Below are 23710 nucleotides of genomic sequence, written 5' to 3'. Positions count from 1 at the left end.
TACCCCCCCCCCGCCCCAGGTGGTTATCCAGGTGCTGGACGTCAATGACTGCCGGCCACAGTTCTCCAAGCCCCAGTTCAGCACAAGCGTGTATGAGAATGAGCCGGCAGGCACGTCAGTCATCACCATGATGGCCACCGACCAGGATGCGGGCTCCAATGGGGAGCTGGCCTACTCACTCGAGGGGCCCGGCGTGGGTGAGTAGTCTGCACCCCACCCATGATGCCTTGGGGGCGAGAGGAGCAGGCTGTCATGGGTGCAGCCCCAGGCTGGGAGGAGGGGGAGGACGAGGAGGGGTGGGAGGGACGTCTCAGCCAGAGCCAGGATGGCTGTGCTGTCTGCCCCCTGCCAGAGGCCTTCCACGTGGACATGGACTCAGGTCTGGTGACCACCAAGCGGCCACTGCAGTCCTACGAGAGGTTCAACCTAACAGTGGTGGCCACGGATGGCGGTCAGCCCCCGCTCTGGGGCACCACCATGCTCCTGGTAGAGGTCATCGACGTCAATGACAACCGCCCTGTCTTCGTGCGCCCGCCCAATGGCACCGTCCTCCACATCAGAGAGGTACTGCTGTCCCCCGGCCCTCCCGCCTCCCTCCCGGTGCCCAGCCCGCCACATCCCCCCGCAGTCATGCCTGGAACAGTGCTAGGGTCCCGCTGTGACAGTGGGGAAACTGAGGCCAGGGAGGGAGGCAGACTTGCTCGGTGTCACACAGGGGTCAGTACCAGAGAGTGGGTAGGAGTAGGAGCTGTGTCGGCACAAGGTCCTGGTCCTGACTGTCACTACCAGCCAATGACCTTGAGAAAGTGACTTCTCTGAGTGGTTTTTCAGCCACAAAATGGAACTAAGAATAATAAATACCCTATCTCTCGTTCCTAGACGTCTGCTTCCACAGGCAGCCTCCCCGGACACCCACTTCCCCTGTATTCGTGTCTCAAAATACACACACATGTTCCTTCCGTCTGTCTGTTGTTCCTGCTGATACGAGGCCTAGGAATTGGGGAGGGGCGTCAAAATAAGAAACAAGGGGAAGTGGCTGAGGTTCTAGAACTCCCCGATCCTTCTTTCATCCCTTGCTCTCAATGGCCTTGTAAAGGCCGGGTGTACTCTTATACCCCAGCCTGCCCTGCCTTCCTCTCAGCACCAGGCCTGACCAGCTCCTTGGGGGTACACTTGGGGTGTCTCCCACGTGTTCCCCAAACTTCAGCGGGCCTCCAACTCTCAGAATGTCAGCATCGGGTCCTTGTCACTCTGTCTCTGTTTCTTTGAAGCCCCACAAGGGGCTGAGCACCTGAGTGGGGCTGAGCACCAGGAAACGCTGTGCTCTTAGCTCGTGAGTTGCTTTTCCCGGTGCCCACGGCCGTGATGGGTGGTCCTCTTTGCGCTGCCCACCAGGGAGCTCAGAGTAGCCAGCCCCAGCTCCGTGACCCTGCAGGGACTGAGTGCACAGACCTCACCCCCCTACCCCTGTTTCCATTTTCCTGCCAACCACTTATTTTCCTTTACCCCGATTTTTTTTAACTTCTCCGCTCTTGTGATAATTTACACATTCTTGTAGGTTGTCTCCAGTCTTCTTTGTAGAATGAGGCAAGATATAAATTTAAAATAATTGAGTTCTTTCCACAACAAAGGTCCCATTTGCTATGTGTTTCCCTTCAAGACACCATATTTTGAAAGATTCCTGTCTCCCAAACAGCCAGCATTTGCTAAGTAATGCTCTTTGTCATCCCACTTTCTATTAATTAGATGTAAGTGCCATTTGGAGTTTCTGATTGTCATGATCAGTGAGATCAACAGTAAAACCATGCTGAGCTGATAATTTTTCAAGTAAAAGCCTAGAAAGTTGCTCTTTTCCTTGTGCCCTGTGCAGCCTTATTATGGGTTCCTGTAGGATGTCCATCAGATTTTTTTTAATTTTATTTATTTATTCATGAGAGACACAGAGAGGCAGAGACGTAGGCAGAGGGAGAAGCAGGCTCTATGCAGGGAGCCCGATGTGGGACTCGATCCCAGGACCCCGGGATCACACTCAGCCCAAGGCAGATGCTCAATCCCTGAGCCACCCAGGTGTCCCTCCATCAGATTTTTTGGTATCTTTGACTTAACCTGATTCCCTGAGGAACCTTTGATTCCCTGAGGGAATCAGGAAACTGAGGTCCAGAGCTGTGAGGCGGCATGTCTAAGTCACCCAGTAAATCGGTAACAGACTAGAACCCGGGTGTTGCCTCTGTCCACCATGTCATCCTTGCCCGCCTGTCCCTCGTTTTCAGGTACCCCGTTGGGCAGATGCTGTTGTCTGGGGATACCTAGGGCCCCTGTGATTAGGGTAGCCGAGAGCAAGACAGACCCAGGAACAGAGAGCCAGCTGTGGCCTCAGCTTTTGGATTCCCCTCCTGCCTTCCAGAGGGATCCGAGGGATGGGGAAGCCCCTGGAAGGGCAGTAACCCTGAGAGAGCTTGAAGCACGGAGGGCAGAGACCAGGCCGAGCCGTTTCTGGGCAGGGAGTGGGGGTAGGCCGAAGGGATGTTCTAGTAGATGCTCAAGACTCTAGGCAAGTCCAGCTAAGCAAGCAGGCATTTCCTAAGGATGCTGGAAGGTGGTGGCAAGGACTTTCCGCTCAGTGAGGAGAAAGAGCAAGAGCTGCATCGGGGCCTGGGAGCTGGGGTTCCCTCAGATGCCCCCCCCACCCCCCGCAGGAGATCCCGCTGCGCTCCAATGTCTACGAGGTCTATGCCACAGACAAGGACGAGGGCCTCAACGGGGCCGTGCGCTACAGCTTCCTGAAGACGGCGGGCAACCGGGACTGGGAGTACTTCACCATCGACCCCATCAGCGGCCTCATCCAGACGGCTCAGCGCCTGGACCGGGAGAAACAGGCCCTGTACAGCGTAAGGGGGCGGCCCCGGGGGCGGGGCTTTCCTCTGGGCACAGGGCCTCCACCTCCCACCTAGAACGCCTCCCAAGGTGGTGACCCGGGCCCCCAGGACTGACCCCTGCTGCCCTCTGACTGTGTTCCTCTGTCCCCCAGCTCATCCTGGTGGCCAGCGACCTGGGCCAGCCAGTACCGTACGAGACCATGCAGCCTCTGCAAGTGGCCCTGGAGGATATTGATGACAACGAACCCCTCTTTGTGAGGCCTCCAGTGAGCTCATCCATCCCCCCCCCCCCGCACCCTCCCACCAGCCTCATCCATACAGGGACGCACCTGCCTGCAGGCACACCTGTACACGCTCAGTGCACACTGTGCTTACGCACGGTAACTGTGCATACACCCCCTAGAACCAATACTTATTGAGCGGCGACTATTTCCAGGTTCTGCGGGGCAGTCAGAAAAGCAGAACAGGCCTGCCTCGTGGGCTGTAACCCTCCCAGCCGCACACAGGAAACCTGAAATTCAGCCCCGCTTCATTGAGCTGGGGCTGAGCCCCTCGCATGGACTCACTCTACAACTTGGTGGGGGTGTTCCCTTGTGTGCACATGGGACGTGAGGCTCCCTGGAGACTGCGTGAGTGTGGGGGTGTGTGCACGTGCACAGACACAGGAGTGTGCCCCCTTGTTCAGACAGCCATTCGGGGGCCGGGCCCGCCCATGCTCCCTGGGTGTTACAGTTCTGCTCACCCCACAGGGCCCGGGCAGTAAGGTCCCTCAGCACCCACAAAAGGCACTTAGCCTCCTGTGACCTCCCCCCCTGCAGAAAGGCAGCCCCCAGTACCAGTTGCTGACCGTGCCCGAGCACTCACCACGTGGCACCCTCGTGGGCAACGTGACAGGCGCCGTGGACGCAGACGAGGGCCCCAACGCCATCGTGTACTACTTCATTGCAGGTGGGGCCTGCCAGGGCCAGTGCCCCACTGCCCCCAGGGCTGGAGATGACCCCGGTGCACCCCATCCCAGCCCTGCCCTCTCACCCCGTGCCCTGGTCCCGCCCGCAGCCGGCAACGAAGAGAAGAACTTCCATCTGCAGCCCGACGGGCGGCTGCTGGTGCTGCGGGACCTGGACCGGGAGCGGGAGGCCGTCTTCTCCTTCATCGTCAAGGCCTCGAGCAATCGCAGCTGGACGCCCCCGCGTGGGCCCTCCCCGGCCCTCGACCTGGTCGCTGACCTCACCCTGCAGGAGGTGCGCGTCGTGCTGGAAGACATCAACGACCAGCCCCCACGCTTCACCAAGGCCGAGTACACTGCAGGTGCCGGGGCCGGGCCTGGGTCCGGGGTGCGGGCGGCCCCCTGGACTGCCACTCACACCCACCTGCCCGTTCTGCAGGAGTGGCCACCGATGCCAAGGTGGGCTCAGAGTTGATCCAGGTGCTGGCCCTGGATGCGGACATTGGCAACAACAGCCTGGTCTTCTACAGCATCCTGGCCATCCACTATTTCCGGGCCCTCGCCAATGACTCTGAGGACGTGGGCCAGGTCTTCACCATGGGTAGGAGCCTCCACCCAGGATCTCGGTCACTGCATGGACCGTGGAAGAGATGGGTCTGTGTGGGCAGGGGGTGAGGGCCTGGCCGGCCGGCCACCATAAATCCTTCTGTTCCCCCACCCACCTAACCGTCATACAGCCAGCCCCTAGTTGATCCTTTGCACCATCTACCTTCCTAGTTTCTGACCCACCTGTCTACCCACCAACATTCTTCTCTTTTCTCTCCATCTTCTCATCCATCCATTATTCATCCATCCATCCATCCATTCATCTACCCATGTGTCAGTCTGCTCACCCTGTGCATCTGCCCACCTGTCCACCCATCTGCCCATCTGCCCACTCATCCATCCACCTTCCCATCCTCCCTTCCATACATCCACCTTTCTTCCCATTTGTGCACCTCCCCATCCCCCGGGCCAAGCACTGGGCTAAGCACTGGGGAGCCAGAACCCAAAGAGCACGTGTACCTGAAGGTACAATGTTGACTTGTGTGTTTGCCTGTGTGGATAGCTGAGCCTCTTAGGTCAGGTTCTAGAAGGTGCCCTGGTGAGTGTCCCAATACCTTACTTCCAGACCCAACCCCTTCCCCACTCTTCTTGCCTACGGGAGTCAGTCTAGACTCCTCCCTTGGATGGGTTTTCAAGGTTCACCAAGTCTTCCTCCTGGATCCTCTTCCCGTTTCCACAGCCCCCCACTACCTGTGCCCACCCAAGACAAATGCCTCACCACTCCTCCAGCCTTTTCTATACCACCCTCCACTGGCCTTGGCCCTTCATCTTCCCCTCCTGAAATACCATCTTGACCTTCCCCTCTGCCTTCAGATATGCTCCCCCTGACCATCCTCTGAAGCCTAATTCCCATGCCACCTCCTCCAGTCACAACCAGACCCCATCCCTATGTCCCCTGATCTACTACTGCTCTTAGTTGAGTAAATTAAGGCACAAAGAGGCTATGTAGCTTGCTAAAGGTCACATAGCTAGAAACTGGCAGATCTCAAACCCAGGTCTAGAGTCTTCTAAGAGAAGACTGTGACACCACCTCTGGTCATCTCGTTGGTAAGGCCGTGGAATTCTGAGGTGTGTGTGTGAGACAGACAGAGACTGAGGGGCTCAGACATGTTGTGTTCCGTGGTCCTCCAACATGGGACAGCAGAATCCCAAACTTACCATCCTTAAGTCAGTGCAGCCCAGAGCTGTGTTTCAACTTGCAAGTTTAAGTAAAAACTTAGAAATCTCCAGAAGTACAAGTTCTGACCGCACTGGCTGCATTCTCTCAGGATACTAAGCAGCCGGGCAGAGGCCAGCACCACTGCTCCTTCAGATGAACACTCATGCTCATTTGTCCCCTACTCCTCTGTCGTCTTTGCTCTCTCCTGGGCCTGATGCCGCCTCCCCTCAGTGTGTCCACATGCCCCTGGCCCTCAGCCCTTCCCAGGGAATTCAGGGGCACCAGGTGGCCCCTGAGCTGCACCCTGCCCACGGGCTCTTCCTGCAGGGAGTGTGGATGGCATCCTGCGCACCTTCGACCTCTTCATGGCCTACAGCCCTGGCTACTTTGTGGTGGACATCGTGGCCCGGGACCTGGCAGGCCATAATGACACGGCCATCATTGGCATCTACATCCTGAGGGATGACCAGCGTGTCAAGATCGTCATTAATGAGATCCCCGACCGCGTGCGTGGCTTTGAGGAGGAGTTCATCCACCTGCTGTCCAACATCACTGGTGCCATCGTCAACACTGATGATGTGCAGGTGCCCCACAGAACCGCCCTGGGTCTAGGGGCTGTGAGGGGAGGAGGACCAGGCCACAGGGGCAGGGCACCGTGGGGAGATCAGGGGTATGAAAGGGGGTCGTCCCCTAGCATCATGACCTTGGGAAAGTCCTTCCATGACTCGGGCCCTCCACATCCTCCCCTGTAAATGGGGCCGGTGCGGTGATGTGACTGGCATCATGCTTGGTCCTCAGCACTCAGCAGCGATAGGTCTGTCAGCAGGGTGGGCCGGGGGGCTCCCATCCCACCCCTTGCTCCTGCCACACCCCATAATGCCCCTTCTCGCCTAGTTCCATGTGGACAAGAAGGGTCGGGTGAACTTCGCACAGACAGAGCTGCTCATCCATGTGGTGAATCGCGATACCAACCGCATCCTGGACGTGGACCGGTGGGTGGGGGTCTGTGCTCAGACCATCAGTACCCCCTCCTGCCCTGGAGTTGGGGAGGGGACCCAGCAAAGGAGGCAGCTAACACCATCAGGCCGGCTCTGTGGGGGCTCTCCCCCAGCAGTGGGCAGGGCTAGTGGGGAATCGTTTGGGGGTGTCATCACCCCCCTGCGCCTTACTCTCCCCATCTGTGAGACGGGAGCATTCCACGGATTGCGAGGAGCAAGCAGGATCCCGTGTAGGCGTGGTGAACCCCGTAAGATAGAAAGCTGTCCTCGCTGGGCGGGATCGGATCTTGCAAAGCCTGGTGGGGGTGAGGCAGCAGCCCTTCCTGAGTGGGACCAGCTCCTGAGGAACGGCTGACTGGGGAGCTGAGGCCCCTGCCCCTCGCCCAGGGTGATCCAGATGATCGACGAGAACAAGGAGCAGCTTCGGAATCTCTTCCGGAACTACAACGTCCTGGATGTGCAGCCCGCCATCTCTGTGAGGCTGCCCGACGACATGTCTGCCCTGCAGGTAGTCCTGGTGACCCCCAGCCCCACCGCCCCCCGCCCCGGGCACTCCCGCCCACTCATGCCCGGCCCGCTCCCCCAGATGGCGATCATCGTCCTGGCCATCCTTCTCTTCCTGGCTGCCATGCTCTTCATCCTCATGAACTGGTACTACAGGACTGTGTGAGTGACCCCTACCTCCCCGCCCTGGGCCAGGCTGCCCAGCCCTGCTCCTGGGACAGTCACAGGGGCAGGCAGCGCCCTGAGGTACCAGCCCACTCCAGCCCTCTTCACCAGCCCCTCTCTCTGCCTCTCTCCAGACACAAGAGGAAGCTCAAAGCCATTGTGGCTGGCTCGGCAGGTGAGCAAGGGCTGTGATGGGGCTGGGGGGGGTGGATGAGAGGGCAGAAGGGGCCCTAGGGGCCTAGAGGGCTTGCCTAGGCCTCATGAGGCTGGCTGGGGCTCCCCCAGCCCAGCAGGGTGCATCTCTCCCCTCCATGCCCCAGCACTTCTCCCTACAGGGAACCGTGGTTTCATTGACATCATGGACATGCCCAATACCAACAAGTATTCCTTCGACGGGTGAGTGGGGTCCCTGAGCCCTCAGGGTGCGCTTTGGGGAGGCCTGCCCAAAGTCTGAGTGGATTCTCTACCACCCCTCAAGCTCTGAGGGACCAGACTAGCTAAAACCTGGGGTGTGGGTGCCCTCTAGTGGGCCAGGCACCCTTCTCTACACTCGGAAACTATTGGCTGAGCTGCGATCCACACCCTAAGTGGGCCCCCAGTTCCAGGGGACACAGACTTCGGACACCAGAGGCGGAGTGAGGCCTCTGCAGCAAAGCCAATCCGGACCCACACGCTGGCCTGGTTCTTTCAGGATCCTAGTGCGGGGAGGGTGCACCCACAAGGGGCACAGGCAAGGGCCTACTTCTCATGGCCCTGAACCCCCAGGCCCGTGCTGGCCAGGGAAAAGGACGGGGGTTAGTGGTGGTGAAGCTACAAGGGCATCTCTCCACTCGGGCTGCCCCTCCTCGCTCCACTCACTGCCCCCCTCTCCCCGCGCAGAGCCAACCCCGTGTGGCTGGATCCTTTCTGCCGGAACCTGGAGCTGGCAGCCCAGGCTGAGCATGAGGATGACCTGCCGGAGAACCTGAGTGAGATCGCAGACCTGTGGAACAGCCCCACCCGCACCCACGTGAGCTGGGGCCAGAGCTGGGGGCGGGTGACTGGGGGGGTGCAGTCGTGAGGGACAGGACGGAGGTAAAGCAGGTCTTCACGGCTCGCCAAGGGGCTGCGCTGTTAGGGTGGGGGTTGTACCCACCGCCCCGTGTGCGTACCTGCGCGTGCACGCAGTCTACCTCTGCTCCAGCCAATGTTCCCTCTCCCCAGGGAACTTTTGGGCGTGAACCGGCAGCAGTCAAGCCTGATGACGACCGGTACCTGCGGGCAGCCATCCAGGAGTATGACAACATCGCCAAGCTGGGCCAGATCATTCGGGAGGGGCCCATCAAGGTGAGTCCTCCCTGCGGCTCCTGCACCCACACCCCATCGGGGCCCTACACCCAGACCTCTGAGCTTGGACTGGCTCCAGATGATACAGGGATGGGGGAGGGTCCTGGAAAACAGCTTTCTCCGCCTCTAGGCTCAGCTAGATCTGCTCTCCACTGGGCAAGAGCGACAGGGCAGAAAGAGTGGCCTGGGCACCGGGCTGATAGGGCACTGCTTCAGCCTGCAGTGGCCCAGAGCCCATGTGGGTCCTAGCCGGTCACGGTCACCAGGCTCTGCTCCCAGCCCTCTCTCTACCCCTGGATCGGGTGCCTGTGCACCCTAGACTATTAGCACCTTCCATTGCCTCCAACAGTTACGGGAGTGAGGGGTGTGGCAGGCAAGGGAGGGCCTTGGTGGGGGTTAACCCTTTCCCTCTCCCAGGGCTCGCTGCTCAAGGTGGTCCTGGAGGATTACCTGCGGCTCAAAAAGCTCTTTGCACAGCGGATGGTGCAAAAAGCCTCCTCCTGCCACTCCTCCATCTCTGAGGTAGCCGGGCGGGCCCGGAGCTGTGTGCTGTGCCCCAGCACTGGGGATGCTCACTCCTTCCCTGCTTCCCTCCCTCCCTGTCTCCCTCCAACCCTCCCTCTCTCTCCCCAGCCACCCTTCTCTTTCTCAGAGTCTCTGGAGATTAGCAGCCAGGGCCAAAGACAGCAATGGGTGGGGTCCAGGAAGTCAGGCGCAGCCCCAGGCCCAGTCTACTTTCTGGGCTCTGCAGGGGGCTGAGGAGTGTGTCTCACACTTGAGGAGCCCAAAAAGGTGCCTTGAAGGAGGGATGTCCTATAGGAAACTGATCAGTCAGGGTCAAATGGGTCCATGTAGATTTGTTTCCCTGCAGTGATGTCAACACTTTAAAAAACTCAGACTTAATGTTTAAAAACCCAGATTTCCAGTAAGACCAACCATTCCCAAATGGAACAGGCTAAAGCTAACAGTTCCACACAGAAGTGCCACATGCTGAGTCCCACTATATCCCATCCCCTCCAACTTCACCTGTGGACCTACCTGGTCAGACTTGATCCTGCTTGAGGATAGATTGGTAGTAACACATCCAGATACTAAAACTGCCTCATGGGATCTTTAGAGATCATCAAATACACAAAATAGAGGATTCTCATGGGAGGCCCACCTTCTAAGAACACAACTGTAGCACCCTAAGTGCCCATGGTTCCCCTTTGTACCCAGTGTGAGAAAACACGGTCAGCTGGACGGCAGCCTACTGCAGCACGAGCCCAGAGACCCCTGCAGTTACCTGTGTGCAGTAGGGAGGAAAAGGGGGACACAGCAGGTGCGGCTCTGGGCCAGCCAGCTGCTCAGCCCTCAGGCATGGCCTTGAGCCCACAGGTGGGTCCCAGAGCCATTGGGGGATCGTGGCCTCTTGCAGCTGATCCAGACTGAGCTGGACGAGGAGCCAGGGGAGCGCAGCCCCGGCCAGGGCAGCCTGCGCTTCCGCCACAAACCACCGACAGATCTCAAGGGGCCCGACGGAATCCACATGGTGCACGGCAGCACTGGCACGCTGCTGGCCACTGACCTTAACAGCCTGCCCGAGGATGACCAGAAGGGCCTGGGTCGCTCGCTGGAGACACTGACCACCGCTGAAGCCAGTGCCTTTGAGCGCAACGCCCGCACAGAGTCGGCCAAATCCACGCCCCTGCACAAGCTTCGTGATGTGATCCTGGAGAGCCCCCTGGAGATCACAGAGCTATGACCAGACGGGGGGGGGGGGCCTCGGCGGCATGTGCAGCACCTGTCCCCCATCCCTCCCAGGGAAGAGCAGGACCACAGTGCGGGCCCCTCCCCAGGCTGGCTCTGGGCCTACGACCTCAGGCGGGCCTGGTGGCAGCCCGCACCGGCTGCTCAGAGTCCTCTTCCGCCAGATGCCCATTCAGCACCTGACCTCTACCTTCATAAAATTTGTTATTTTTTTAAGAAAAACCAGACACAAATGATAAGCATCTAAGGACAAGGTAAGGAGGGTCACTGGGGGCCCCAAGAGTCAGGACGAACTCAGCCAAGGCCGAGCCCCAAGAGGCCAAGCAGGCCCTCTTCCCCACCCCACATCGCACCCGTCCCCCTTCACCCGCGCCCAGCACCAGGGAAGGGAGGCCCAGAGCTGGCATATCCCACCTGGCCTCGATTCCCTGACTTCGGTTCCAGTCCCAGTGCATTTCCAGCACATCGCCAGCTGGACAGTGATCCCTGCCTCCCCACATGGACATGCTCAATGTGAGTGAACCGTTCTCTACATTCCACCGGCTTCCCAACTGTGCCCGGCTCATAAAGAGAAATGACTGGTGTTCCCCTGGGTTCTGAATGTAGAGTGTTTGTGTGTATTCTTTTTTTAAATTAAGTTATTCCCTCAACATTTCCCCTTGATTTTGTTTAACTGGTACTCGGTGAACATTTCTGGAATGGTCTGCATTTTAAATAAGAAAAGCAACTCACAAGAACAGCAAGTCGCTGTGCCTCTAGTAAACTACCCTCGGGGCTGGGCAAGGGGAGAGGGCAGGGCAGATGTGTGCCTGACCTTCAGGTGTTCCCTTGACCCACTGCGCCTTCTTTCTGTGGCCAAGAGGGCCAGAGGACTGCTGGACACCCACAGGTCTGTGGCCCTGGAGCTATTCAGAAACCAAACTCACTGGCTGAGGTGTTACAGAACCACTCAGGCTCAGGTCTGGTTAACAGATTTTATTTATTGTTAAATCACAGAAACTTTAGTGCAAAACAAACCAAAAAGTCATTAAGTCTAATTTAATAGTAACTGCATGTCTCACTGTCTCCTGGCAACTTGAAGTGAACAGAAGAGGTGGCCAAGTGAGAGAGGCAGGGCCCCTGGAGAGCACGCCTAGCACACCCTGCACCTGACAGCCAGAGGCTTAGGAGCTTGTCATCCACATTTACCTAAAGGTCAAACGAAATGGGGGTCGCAGGGGAGAGCAAAGGCGGGCTCCGGGCAGCACTACAGATGCACAAGGCAAGGCTTCAGCAGCCGGGCGGACACAAGAGCAAGCAAGAGGCAGTCACCACACCCATACCCACACACACACAGACACACACACAGACACCCACACGAGCCAAGCCCACAGGACCTCCACACAGAGCTAGCAGATTACATTCAGGAAGGTTCTTCCCCTCCCACCCAAACCCACAGAACTTCGGAACAAGGCATCACCAGGAAAGATACCGCAAAGCTGAATCAGAGGTTGACCCCGGGACAGCAAACCCAAGACCCACCCAGGCCTCCTGAGCAGCCGCTTCCTGAATTTCCCCTCCAGTGAGAACTATGTGGTTTTTAAGAAGTCTAATTATTCTGAGCCTCTTTCTTATAAAACTGCCTTTGTTTTGCTTCTCTGTATAGCAGCCCAGGAAGAGGGGAGGTCCATGCTTAGGGGTAGGTGGAGGGCTCAGAACAAGGCCCCAGCCAAGGAGGATGGAGAGCCTTCTGTCAAGCAGCTCTGGCTCACGCCAGCACCCAAGGCCCCCACCACCTCCACTGCCGCCGCCTCCAGGTAGCCACCGCACAAGAGCAGGCTGAAAGCCCTCCAAGTGCACAGTCGTCCTCACCTGTCTAGGCAAAGGAAAGGGACAGTGAAGCAGTGGTGGCAGCTGCAGGCCAGGTGCCTCCCACACAGACAGCGATGCTACAATCGAGAGACAGGAGAGGGAGGGAGGGAGGAAGGGGAAAAGGGGGTCCTATTTTTATAACCGAGTCAAGAGATCGGTGTGTTCACTGCCCCAGACACACAAGTAGGAAAAGATGCTGCAGTTTCTCCAAGATGGAACGTCCCTCCTAGTTCCACACGTGACGTTTGCAATGCTCGACAGCCTGACGGGAGAGAGGAAGCTGGGTTTTAGCCTTTGTGTGACAAACTCCACTCCTGGGCCATCAGTGCAGCAGACATCACCCAAAAATGGGACCCATTATCCTGTCCGAGGTCGGCTGGACAGCACCCCACCCAGACCTGGGGAGCATGTGGCCACCCGAATGTCAGGGACTCCTATGGCAAGAGTCCAGAGTTGCAGCTGCAGAGCACCGAGTGCTTTAGAAGCGAGCACCCATGCAGGTAGGGCCCAGGCCCCCTCCATCTAGTTACACGCTGAGTCTTGGCACTGCACAGAAGCCCCAAGGCAGAAGCCCTCACCCTCACCCAACAGAGCGCACAGCAGCTCAGGCCTTGAAAACAATGACCCCACAGGCCCATTTACCAGGGCAGCGGCAGGCACCTGCTCCTCCACTGACTGTGCTGTGGGCTCGGGCCTGGCACAGCAAGGAGCCGGACCAGGCCAGGGTGAGCATCACTACCCACCCTTCCCCACAGGGGCCCAAACTGATGCAACCAGACCCACAGTCATGCCCCGCTGGCCACGAGGAACCCGCTTGAGGAAGAAAAAGTTGCATAAAAACATTAAGTAACTGACTAGCCCACACGTCCCACCCAAGCAGTATGTCGCCACCACTGGTGGCTGCCCAGTGAGGATAGCGCCACGGCACCCTGGAGCCGCTGGGCAGCCGTCACCTCAGGGCCACTCAAGAACAGCTGGTCAGCCCTGGGTGAAGATTCAGGCCAGGCTCCAGCCGAGACTGACCCAAGGGAGAGGAGGACTTGTGCCATCTCTAGGGCAGCCTCGTGTGGATCTGATCCTGACCCTGTGACAAGGGAAACAAAGGCAAAAAAAAAAAAAAAAAAAACAAGAAGGCAGAAGCAAAACCTACTAACAAATACCCACACCCTTCACTTTTCACAGGCAAGAATGCAGTTAGTCCTCTTGCCTTTGCTGGGCAGCCGCGAATAAGCCTAATTGCTTCTCTGGGGCCTCCGTGTTTTCCCGGACACAGAGACAGGGTACAGAGCACTGACTACGGAGGCTCCTCCCCACGCAGGATTGTCCCGGGAGCTGCCCAACTGGCAAGGCAGGCCTGTGCAGCGGTCGCCGAGCTACTCACATTGCACTGGGTTGCTGCCTCCATGTTCTGGCACCAGTAGCTGGGGCCCCACACGCACTTCTCGGTTCCCAGAAGAGGCTTACGGGCAGCGGGGCAGGCTCCAATTTTCTATATGGTGAAAAGGGGGCAAAAGAAGGGGCAAAGAATTAGATGCACCCTACTAATCCCCAAAACCAGAAACTATCAGCTTCTAGAAGCAGCCAGAACTACAGCTCTGACATGCCACTTCCAAAAAGGCGGTGCTGCTGAGCCAAGTGCTGAGGGCCTAGACGCCCTGGCCTCCCACAGCCTTTCCCCCAGAGACTGCCAGAACCCCAGAGGACCCCTCCGTGCGGAACTGCCCAGGCTACGTGCCACCCAGAGGAGCTTACCAAGCACACGAAGGAAGGGTCCATCACCTCCACCAGGATTTCTATCAGCACGGGCTCATACTCAGTCACAAACTGATCACACTGTTAGGTAAACAAGGGTACAGGTCCAGGTCTAGGTGTGCCCACGCAGAGTGGGAGCATAAAGGGGGGGGGGGGGGTACGCATGCTCTTCCATAAGAATTCCGGCCACTGCCAGCCCAGGCCCCCCTTCCCAGGTGCCCCATCTCACCTGCTCCTGTTATTTTCCCCCAGAGGCTTCCCTTGAGCCAACAGACTCCCATAAGAAATGGCTAATTTTCCCTGGAAACCTCCATCAGGCATGCAGGCAGTCCATGAGCTACCCTAGCCTTTGCGCTCCCCAGGCAGGTTCTGACATTCTGGCCCAAAGCAGCCTAGGGCATACCTGCTTCTGGTATGGGTCAGGCAGGAAGCTGCAGCCTTTCTCGAGGGCAGCCAGGATCTCCTGCTTCGTGCTGTTTTTCTCCAGGTTGTGGTCCAAATAGCTCACCAGCTTCTTGCATACCTCACAAAAGCCACCGTCCTTTGGCTTAATCACACGTACTGCACACAGGAGCACAGACTCAGGACTGGCAGGGCCCTTCCAAGCCGAGGGGACCCGCCCAGCACACACACCCCCTGCTCACCAGGCAGCACAGGCAGCCCCTGAGAGGAGCACAGATGGAGCATGCGGCACACCAACTCAGGGCTCGCCTCCTGCAGGAGGATCGACAGGATGGAGGAGCCATAAGTGTCCACCACCTCCTGGCACTCCTTGGATAAGGACGAGGGCAACTTCAAGCACACTTTGTCCAAAGTGTTAAGTATTTCTTCCTGGAACACAAACGATCATATGAGAAGATGGGAGGCTGGACGATGCTGGGAATGATTCTCAAAATACGAACGTGACCAGGAAACCAGCCAACACCAAGGTGCTACTTCCTCCCCAGAAAGGCCTGACCTAGGAAGCAGCCTGACCCCAGCCCAGAGGGACCCGCCGGTGGGCAGCAGGTGTGCAGGTTCCCAGGGCCAGTGTCCCATGAAGCAAGGGCCAAGCCCACCTCCTCTGCTAGTTCTGCCACCAGGGAAAGGGAGCACGGCAGCATTCTGGAAATGCACATACCTCAGTTCTGTTGTTGTCAATGAGCTTGACCACCTCCTTCACCACGTACTCGCACATCTCGCAGTAAACATCCGTCTTCTCCTCGATCTTGTCCTTCTGTGGAACGGGCAGGAGAGCACTTCAATGCTGAGTCCCTCACCTCACCCCTGTGTTCTGCTGCTCTAAAGGAAGGGATACCCTGTGGCCAGGGACCGGAGAAGGTCACACAAAAGGTGGCTTCTCCCAGCATCCAAGTTCCCATCCCTGCTGGTTTTGTATGGTGGGAGACCCATCCTTTTGCCCAGCCCTCTCTGATACTACCACCTACCACATACCCCCAACCCTCAACCCCCACCACACACACAAAAAAACAGGAATTCACAGGTCAGGAAACAGGCAGGGAAACCACCCCCTACCCTAAAGATCTGTCCATGTGACACATTTGGTCACAATCATTTCAGCGCTCTGGAGTAATCTGGGGAAGGGAGAAGGCGGGGGGGACAGGATAGAGTGTGGACTCACTACTTGCCCACTGTTTAGAAGACAAAGCTTTAAACACATTTCAGGTCTGCTCTAGAGTTTCAAGTCTCATGAGTACCTGAGCTTGCTTTTCTAGAGCCTGCCTTTAATAAAGGAACACTGCTAAACCAGAACTTTCTGTGACAGTAGAAATATTCTTCACCTCTGCTGTCCAGCAGAGCAGCATGGGCCCCATGTGTCTATTAAGCACTTGAAATGCAGTGAAGGTAACCAAGGAACTGGATTTTTTAAAGTTTTGGGTAATTTTATTTAAATATAAGTAGTCACATGCGGCTAGAATGTAAGCTGTAATGACCTCTTCATTCTCCCTGGCTATTAATTCAGTCAGCAAGACAGGGCAGGCACAAGTGCTTCCCCAGCTCCATCTGACTTCCTAACCCTGTGTCCACATGCTGCATATGTTAAAGGAGGACAGCAGAGGGAGGAGAAAGCTAAAGGTCAAGTGACACACAAGTTCTGAAACAAGAAATGCATGTGTATGCCATGTGATTAAATGTGACATGGCCTGGGCCCTCCTGAGAACTGAACTGTGAGCCGCACGAACATGAGGTCGGTCTTGTTGACTAGTGAACGGTTTCAGGACTCAATCTCTAACACACTGCTAGAAGACCCGTGAAAGTGCTAAATGTAAACTGATTTTGGAATACAGTGGATCTTTACCAAGTGAAGGGTGCTAGGAAAACAAAACACACCCACGCATGCAAGGCAGCATGCAGAGAGGCTTCCGTGCAAGCCCCAGGGTGTTCTGGAATAAGAGGTTTGCATGACAGCCGGCAGGGCAGAGGGGCAGAAACATCAGGAGGTTACAGACATGCCACAGATGGAGGCCGATTCCGTGGAGCACTCGGGTTCAAGGAAATCAGTATACTGGGTGAGACTGGGTGAGAGATGCCACACTAGTTTAGGGGACACCATAAACTAATGAATGGTCCCAAACTCAAACACCTTTCGGAGTGAGGCAAGGAACCAAGAAGGCATGTGCCTCATACAGCATGATGTAACATGCAGTGGCCTGGGCATCACACAGCTCTGGCCAGCACGACACGATGACACCAGGTACCTTAATGGGCTCCACCAGTTCCAAAGCAGGGATGACGTTCTCAGAGACCACTTTGGCAGGGATCAGAGTCTGCATGGGCATCTCCTTCGCTTGCTCACAGAACCCAACCAGGCCACAGATCTCCTTGGGTTGCTGAGGAAGGCACCGAAAAGGCAGTCAGATGCAGGCCCGTGCCCATCATCCCTCAGTCCCGCTCTCCACACACAAAGGTCGGGGTGCTGGGGGAACACCCTGGTCACAGCGTCAAGTCTGACTGCCATGTTAAATCTAAAGGGACTCCTGCAGGTGCAGATGTACTAGTTTCACACAGGTAGGAGGCCACACAAAGCTCTGAAGGGAGAGCAGAACTGCTGACCCTGCTCCAACAAGGGAGCACCCCAGGGAAGCAGGATTTCTGGCACCTGAGTCCCTTTCACAGGCAATCATATCCTCTCAGAGGACACCTGGTGTGCTCTAGAACCTGTCTCTTGGTCCAGCTGGTTTACTTGCAGTAGGAAACAAACTGCATGATCTTTCTAGAAGGGGAACCACCAGGCTCACAAACAGCCAAATGCTTCCCCCTGGCAGGATCATTTAAGAAAAAATGATGGACTTTTTTGAAAACTACATTCTATTTTTACAATTGCACAAACCCAGTACACACAAATACCCAATGACCCAAACCGATGAATTCTTTCAGGTCACAGAAGCTCCAGATTGATCCCATTCCCACCCAGATACCAAACCACAGGAAACAAGGTGACTTGGACACCCTGACCATTTCAATATGATGGTGGCCAAGAATGAGAAAAGCATATATGCTTTGTATGCTTTGTGAACCAAATGCAACCAACACCTAGCTCTGGGCCTGAGAGCAATTGCCTCCCACCACCAAACCATAAAGCAGAAGGACAGGACCACTAACACAAGACCTGTGATGCAAGACAGCTAGACCATGGCTATTGTTCACATTGTTTTAATACTGAGAAGTCTCTAGAATTAAGTAAAATAGGGAAATCCGAAAGTATCCTAAATATCCTGTCTTTGACGCACTTTAAGAATGGGGAAAAAAACAGAATGGGGCCAAAGACACAGAAAGCTTTTTAGAAAAAAAAGACAAAGACTCAGGAGATGTGTGGCTGCTTTGTCTCAGATGAGCTTTGTTCTACTCCCTCCCTGGGACATCCCAGGTAAAAATTCAGATATTTCACCCCAAGTTCTCTCCCATTAGATTTCAAAGTACCTTTGAAAACTCTTAATTTGCAAAAAGAGATACCAGTGCTCAGAAGGAGGCACTGGCTCAGTAAGTGTGGTCTGGGGGCTTAGTCCCTGTGTTATTGCCACCATTGGCCTGGCTCTTGAGCCGTCTGATGTGGCTCCAGGATCTGCAGGACCCCATCACCCAGAGGGGCAGAAGCCACAATCAAGAGATTGTTTCCAACTCTCTGGATCCAACAGACGGGAACAGTCTGCTCGCTATTTGCAAATGATGTACTCATGCAGCAGAAGCATTTCTGGGATCATGGAAAACAGCACTGAAGACATGCAATGCTCCCTCAAGTCATGACAGAAACAAGGCGTCCCACCAAAAGTCAGGCCTACAGTTAAGGAAGCTGAGGAAACTCCAGGGTACCCGTCACTTCCCATCATCATGCCAGTGGCATGCACACGGTCAGCTAAGTGTTGGTTTGTAACTGGACTCCAAAGCCCTGCTGACTTCTCTTTCTGTCCTCTTGAAGGAGAAAGGAGACCCCCAGTACCTCAAGTGATAAATCAGAGGGGAGAAAAGCAGAAGCTCCCCCACCAGCCAGTTACTAACACAGATCATGCCATTTAAAAAAAAAAAAAAAAAGAGCAAAGTAACTACAACAAGCAGCAGACCACTACTACAAGCAAATTCCCCATCACATACCTGATCCTGCTGTTGAACAAAAAAACAGGAAATCGGAGATGAAAATAAGAGAAAGGAAAGGACACAACAGTTAAGAAAAAATTAAAATAACAACAATCAGTTAATGAAGGCGTAAAGATATCACCAGAAGTTCAGGGGAAAACTTGCAGTCACAAATAGGCATCCTACCTTGTTCCTACCATTTCAGGGGGCCCTGAGAGCTATTCTAGCCCTCAAGGGACAGACCACACTGTCCAGCTTCTGTACATTATCCCCATGCCCCTGACACACCAAATCATACTCAAAACACTGGGCAGCAGGTCCCAGAAAATGCCAGGTTATGAGGAGCTCTCCATCCTCAGAAGCCTAAGCCCACCATGAAGGCAAGGTGATATGCAGCCAAGTGGAACATGACACAGGACTGCCCAAATCAGGGGTGTATGCTATATAATATAAAATACATCCAGGGCAGGTATATATATGTACATCTCTCAGGTCCCCACCCTCTTCAGGAGCTTTGTTCAATAAACTTTTTACTATTACTCAATAAACTCTGCTTTGCTGCCCCCAAATAATATATATATACGTATACATATATATGCATGTGTGTATATATATATATATATATATATACACGGACACACATACACATATATAAAAATATAAATATATATATTAAAAATATAAAAATAAAACACACTCCGAGGGGTCAGGGATCCTGAACCACACCTGCTGCTGCCTAGGCCTCAGGGCAACTACCCCAGGTAGCCAAATGCAAGCCTAGAAGGCCAATTTGACAAGAGATCAAAAGCCTTACCCTTTGACTCAGCAATTACAGTTCGAGTTATCTGTACTGAAGGAGAAACAAGGATCTGCATAACTATCTAACAGTAAGGGGGGGGAGGGTTCATCATGCTTTTGATCCCAAAGGCAAACCTCAAAGCAACCTAAAGAGGATTGGTTATGTAAATTATGTGCTACCCAAACGGTGGATTATGCAGCCACTTAAAAATCATTTTGTACAAGAATGTTTTGTAAGCACAATAATGCAAACTACAAAGTCTGAAGTACTATATAACCATATTACCTCACTGATATTTTTTTAAACCACAAATGATTTTTGATTTGGGAAGTATTATCTGTATTTTCAAAAAAATACGTGTTTATTATACTCTTTATAATGAGAAAATTTTTAGTTAGTGATGAGGAAGCACTTAACCAAATCAAAATCAAAGGCTTACTTTAAAAAAAAAAAAAAAAAAAAAAAGGGATCCCTGGGTGGCGCAGCGGTTTGGCGCCTGCCTTTGGCCCAGGGCGCGATCCTGGAGACCCGGGATCGAATCCCACGTCGGGCTCCCGGTGTATGGAGCCTGCTTCTCCCTCTGCCTGTGTCTCTGCCTCTCTCTCTCTCTCTCTGTGACTATCATAAATTAAAAAAAAAACTAAAAAAAAAAGGCTTACTTTTATATCCTACTTTAGCTGAGTATCTTTGTATTTTTAGAATAAAGTATGGTGTAATAATCCCAAATTAACTCTCTTATGCCTGAATGGAGCCCCTGAGCAATTAACAGCAGCACCAGAGGAGAAATCTTCTGTGTAGGCCATCAGGTCTCAACTCTGCAGCTCTGTTGTCGCAGCAAGAAATGGAATGAGCATCACTTTCTAATAAAACTTTACAAAAAAACAGGTGGTAGGCCAGTCTGCTGACCCCTGGTTAGAGAACAAACTCAACATAGTCTCAACCAAGTCAGAAAGTCAGCAGGATGGAGAGACAAGAAGTGTAACCCACCTCCTCAACCCCAAATGCTCAGATCCAGGAAGCCAGGGCCCATTCCCAACGTAAGAATCTCTTCAGACCACCCTGCTCTGTAGCACAGTTTTCTGCATGGAGCTAGCTAGCTTACTTCCACAATCAGTATCTTCTACCTCTAACAACGGAGGGACGCCCCTGCCACCTGGATGCATCAGAAGCAAGTGCAGGAGTTACAGGCTCAAGCAGCAGCTACAGCTAACACTGCTGCAGAGTGCAGGACCGACTCTGACCAGCAGGACTCCCTGCACTTCTAAATTCAAGCTGCATTGTAGCAATTCTCAGGCCTGGCCTAGCTACAGAGCAGACTATTCCCATGGATCCCAGGGTGAAAGCCAGATACTAAAAATCTGATGGTCAGCTCACATATGCAAAGGCCAACGAGCTATCAGGAAAACCACCTGGGGGTTGAGCTGCTTCAGCCTTTCCCCTGGCTGGGGAAAGTAAAGAGGGGGTACTGAGTTGTGGTCAGAGAATCTACTGGTCAGAAAGGTTCATTTTGACTCAATTTATTATCTGAAGGGAGAAAAGGAAAACTAAACCATGTAATTTTCAAAATCCTTGGGATCACAAAGTGTGCGACAAAGAATGCTAACAAGGAGCTTCTTCTCCTGCCACCTACCATATGCATCATCATCTGGACAGCAATGTCAGAATACTGGTTGATATAGTTCTTGCACTGGGGAGAGAGAAACAGGCAGTTAGTGACACACCAAAATCACAGCCTTCCTAGCAATGTCAACAGGGGACTATCAAGTTTCCAAGAGTAGAGTCTTACAAGCATCTTGAAATAAAGATGGCAATTTATCTTATGCCTTGTAGGAAAAGGTGTGCTAGGATGTTTTGAAAATGTGTCCCAAAGGCCCTTAGAAGAGATGAAGTCTTCCCATCTCCTTTTATAGCCCCAAAGGTCACAGAGCAGCTACTCAGGAGCAATTCTGAATGTGGCTACAGACATGCTGCTACAAACCCGAAATGACTTTTCAAACCTACTCATGGATTCCCGGACAAGATTATAAAGTTAAACACGGGAGGAACCAAGTTATGATGATTTTCAGCTCAACCTATTTTCATCCGCGTCTAGGTATTTCCTGTAGACCCTCACAGACTAGTTCTGGTTACACTGGGTGCCTCCACAGTGAGAAAGTCAAAGTGCATAATAGCCCGCAGGCAGGGCTGAAGTGGGGAAGCCAAGGTAACATGGCCATGTACAAAGATACTCCAAGGAAGCCAAAAGACTCCTGCCCAGAGGAAGTCAACAGAGAAGAACCCAGAGCTTCCGGAACCAGCCATTCCTACCCAAGAAGGATGCTCTACGATCCCAGACTCATGGAGTTATCATCACCAGCTTCCCTACATCCAGTCCTGCCAAGGTTTCCCTGCTGCCAGGTACAAAACTAGCATTTTGGTTTTACCTATCAATTTCACAGGCATGTGGTTAATGCAAACAGGATCCAAGAAGTGAAACTTTCTAAGCACCTAACAAAATGAGTTTCTTACCCTGCAGGACTAACATTCACCAAGGTAAGGAAGGTGTCCTGCATGCCAGCCTACAGGGCTTCCCATGGACAACAACCCCACTGGCTGTGGGGAAAGCACACTTAGAATTATGAATATGTAACAGCCAGGTTTTTTAACACGAGGTTATAAAGGAAGCTAGTGTGGTTTCTTATACATACAGTGACTGGGAGGGGAAAAAAAATCTTCACGAAAGTGGTCTCCTTCCACTATTTTTTACTCCAGGCATCTTGTTACATACATGAATTCAGCTAACCGACAAAGTATTTAAGTACCCACCAACTCTCCCAGATGCTTTCTGGGAAAAAGGAAATGGGAGTTGTATAAACTATCTCTTCTTCAAAGCCCTGAGATTGGAACTTATAACAACAGTACCCCAGGAACTGAAGTTTTCTCAGTTCCTCCATGCCTATCTCCAGAGCCAAACTCCCTGGCCCAGAACACCCTCCTGTGCATGAAGAGAGAAGGCTCACCATGTCGGCCATGCCAGGCCCCAGGAGGTCACACTGTGCCTTGGCATGGTCCACCAAGGCCTCGACAAAGGTGGAGTTGGTCCTTACAGCAGTCTGGATGTCAGTGACCATCTGGATACAGTCCTGGCAAACATCCCCACCAGCCTGCAGAGACAGAATGATGGGGGGGGGGGGGGCTGTAAACACAGCATACTTCTATGATAACAAAGAGGCTTCAAATTCCCAAGAAAATTTCCTCATGTGCTCATGACCACAGCACTAGAGAGTGTCTCACTCAACAGTTTTGGGTTTTTAAAGTTGGTGGTTTCTTAAGTAATGGCTCCACCCAACATAGGGCTTGGATCTACAACCCCAAGATGAAGAGTTGCACACTCCACCGACTGAGCCAACCAGGTGCCCCAGCTCTGTGTTTTTATAGGCTCTAAAATTATCAAAAGACTTAAAATCAATTAAGCGTTGATTTCAAAAAAATTTAATTGGAACAAAGAGAACTGTTTGCATATATTAAATATCCCAAGTTCTTTAGAACCAACATGGCACAACCATTTGAAGGGCTGCTCAGGTACCTACAGTGTCAGATGAAGGAAAAAGCCCCCAGTCTGAGAAACGAGCACGCACATAGACAGACAGACAGACACACACACACACACACACACACACACACACACACACACACACACACACAAACTCTGCCCCTCTCACGTCTCATCTGTAATCCAATTAAAAACGGGGCCTGTGGTAGCTGGGCCTATGGCCTTACCTTTGGCTGGGGCTCACTGTGGGGGCCATCCTGAGGGTACAGGAGGAGGGGGATGTTGGCCATGAAGGGAGCCACCACCTCAGCCACATCCAGCTCCGGGATCTTATTGGACTCGAGCTGTTTCTGGTGATTCAGTTCTGCCAGGTGCTTCTGAAGAGACTCGCAGAGATTGAGAGCGGAGCACACCTCCCCAGGATGGCTCTAGTGGGGAAAGAAGTCCAGCTGGAAATGCTCTCCCCAGAGGGAAACAAAACCATCAGCTGGTGCCCCTGTATGAGGCCCTGTCCTTACCTCCTGGCCCGACTCACAGGCATCTCAAACAAAACCACCTGACCTGCTCCCCCCTCCATCTCCACTTTAGCAAATGGGGGGGACCTGCTCCCCGACCTTGCTCCTAGCAGCTCAAGCCAGAAACCTGGAAGACGTTCCTCACTCCTCCCTCCTTCCCTGCCCTCCATCAGCAGGTCCAGCCCGTTTCTCCTCTGAACCAGAACGTGCATCTGTCCATCTCTACTGCTCCAACACATCTCACACAGACTGTCCCACCAGCTTCCCCTCTTCCAACTCCCAACTGGTGGGAGCTAGACCGAACCCTTTAGAGAAGGCACCTATGATCATGTCACTCCTCCCCCTTGAGCCCTCCAACAA

The 23710-nt window shown here is 53.9% G+C and overlaps 2 protein-coding genes across 8 annotated transcripts in view; one reads left to right on the top strand and one right to left on the bottom strand.

Annotated features, from left to right (window-relative positions):
• LOC129509496 (cadherin-23) overlaps positions 1-11060 on the top strand; it is a 76369-nt gene extending 65309 nt beyond the window's left edge. For 2 of the 7 annotated variants that reach the window (XM_055325082.1, XM_055325088.1), the window contains 17 exons: positions 20-197; positions 353-564; positions 2697-2888; positions 3029-3142; positions 3695-3824; positions 3933-4184; positions 4262-4423; positions 5915-6171; positions 6482-6579; positions 6973-7093; positions 7172-7251; positions 7389-7429; positions 7575-7650; positions 8134-8263; positions 8458-8580; positions 8998-9102; positions 9998-11060. In XM_055325082.1, coding sequence (XP_055181057.1) covers positions 20-197; positions 353-564; positions 2697-2888; positions 3029-3142; positions 3695-3824; positions 3933-4184; positions 4262-4423; positions 5915-6171; positions 6482-6579; positions 6973-7093; positions 7172-7251; positions 7389-7429; positions 7575-7650; positions 8134-8263; positions 8458-8580; positions 8998-9102; positions 9998-10324 — 2598 coding nt within the window. In that variant the 3' untranslated portion in view covers positions 10325-11060. Of the gene's footprint in view, positions 1-19; positions 198-352; positions 565-2696; positions 2889-3028; positions 3143-3694; positions 3825-3932; positions 4185-4261; positions 4424-5914; positions 6172-6481; positions 6580-6972; positions 7094-7171; positions 7252-7388; positions 7430-7574; positions 7651-8133; positions 8264-8457; positions 8581-8997; positions 9103-9798 lie in introns of all 7 variants that reach the window. The other 5 variants (XM_055325083.1, XM_055325085.1, XM_055325086.1 and 2 more) reach the window with 5 other exon arrangements.
• Positions 11061-11284: 224 nt separating this feature from the next.
• Positions 11285-23710, bottom strand: part of PSAP (prosaposin) — a 32395-nt gene continuing 19969 nt past the window's right edge. The window contains exons 5-14 of the mRNA XM_055325081.1: positions 23063-23263; positions 22303-22446; positions 20934-20990; positions 16632-16763; positions 15053-15148; positions 14577-14763; positions 14336-14493; positions 13933-14013; positions 13562-13669; positions 11285-12442 (exon numbers count right to left, since the gene is read on the bottom strand). Of these exons, the coding sequence (XP_055181056.1) occupies positions 12407-12442; positions 13562-13669; positions 13933-14013; positions 14336-14493; positions 14577-14763; positions 15053-15148; positions 16632-16763; positions 20934-20990; positions 22303-22446; positions 23063-23263 (1200 nt within the window). The 3' untranslated portion in view covers positions 11285-12406. The remainder of the gene's footprint in view (positions 12443-13561; positions 13670-13932; positions 14014-14335; positions 14494-14576; positions 14764-15052; positions 15149-16631; positions 16764-20933; positions 20991-22302; positions 22447-23062; positions 23264-23710) is intronic.

Source organism: Nyctereutes procyonoides, unplaced genomic scaffold, assembly GCF_905146905.1.
Source record: "Nyctereutes procyonoides isolate TBG_1078 unplaced genomic scaffold, NYPRO_anot_genome, whole genome shotgun sequence".
Taxonomy (NCBI): domain Eukaryota; kingdom Metazoa; phylum Chordata; class Mammalia; order Carnivora; family Canidae; genus Nyctereutes; species Nyctereutes procyonoides.
The sequence above is the reverse complement of the archived record's forward strand: the minus strand, read 5'-3'. Positions and strand labels throughout refer to the sequence as shown.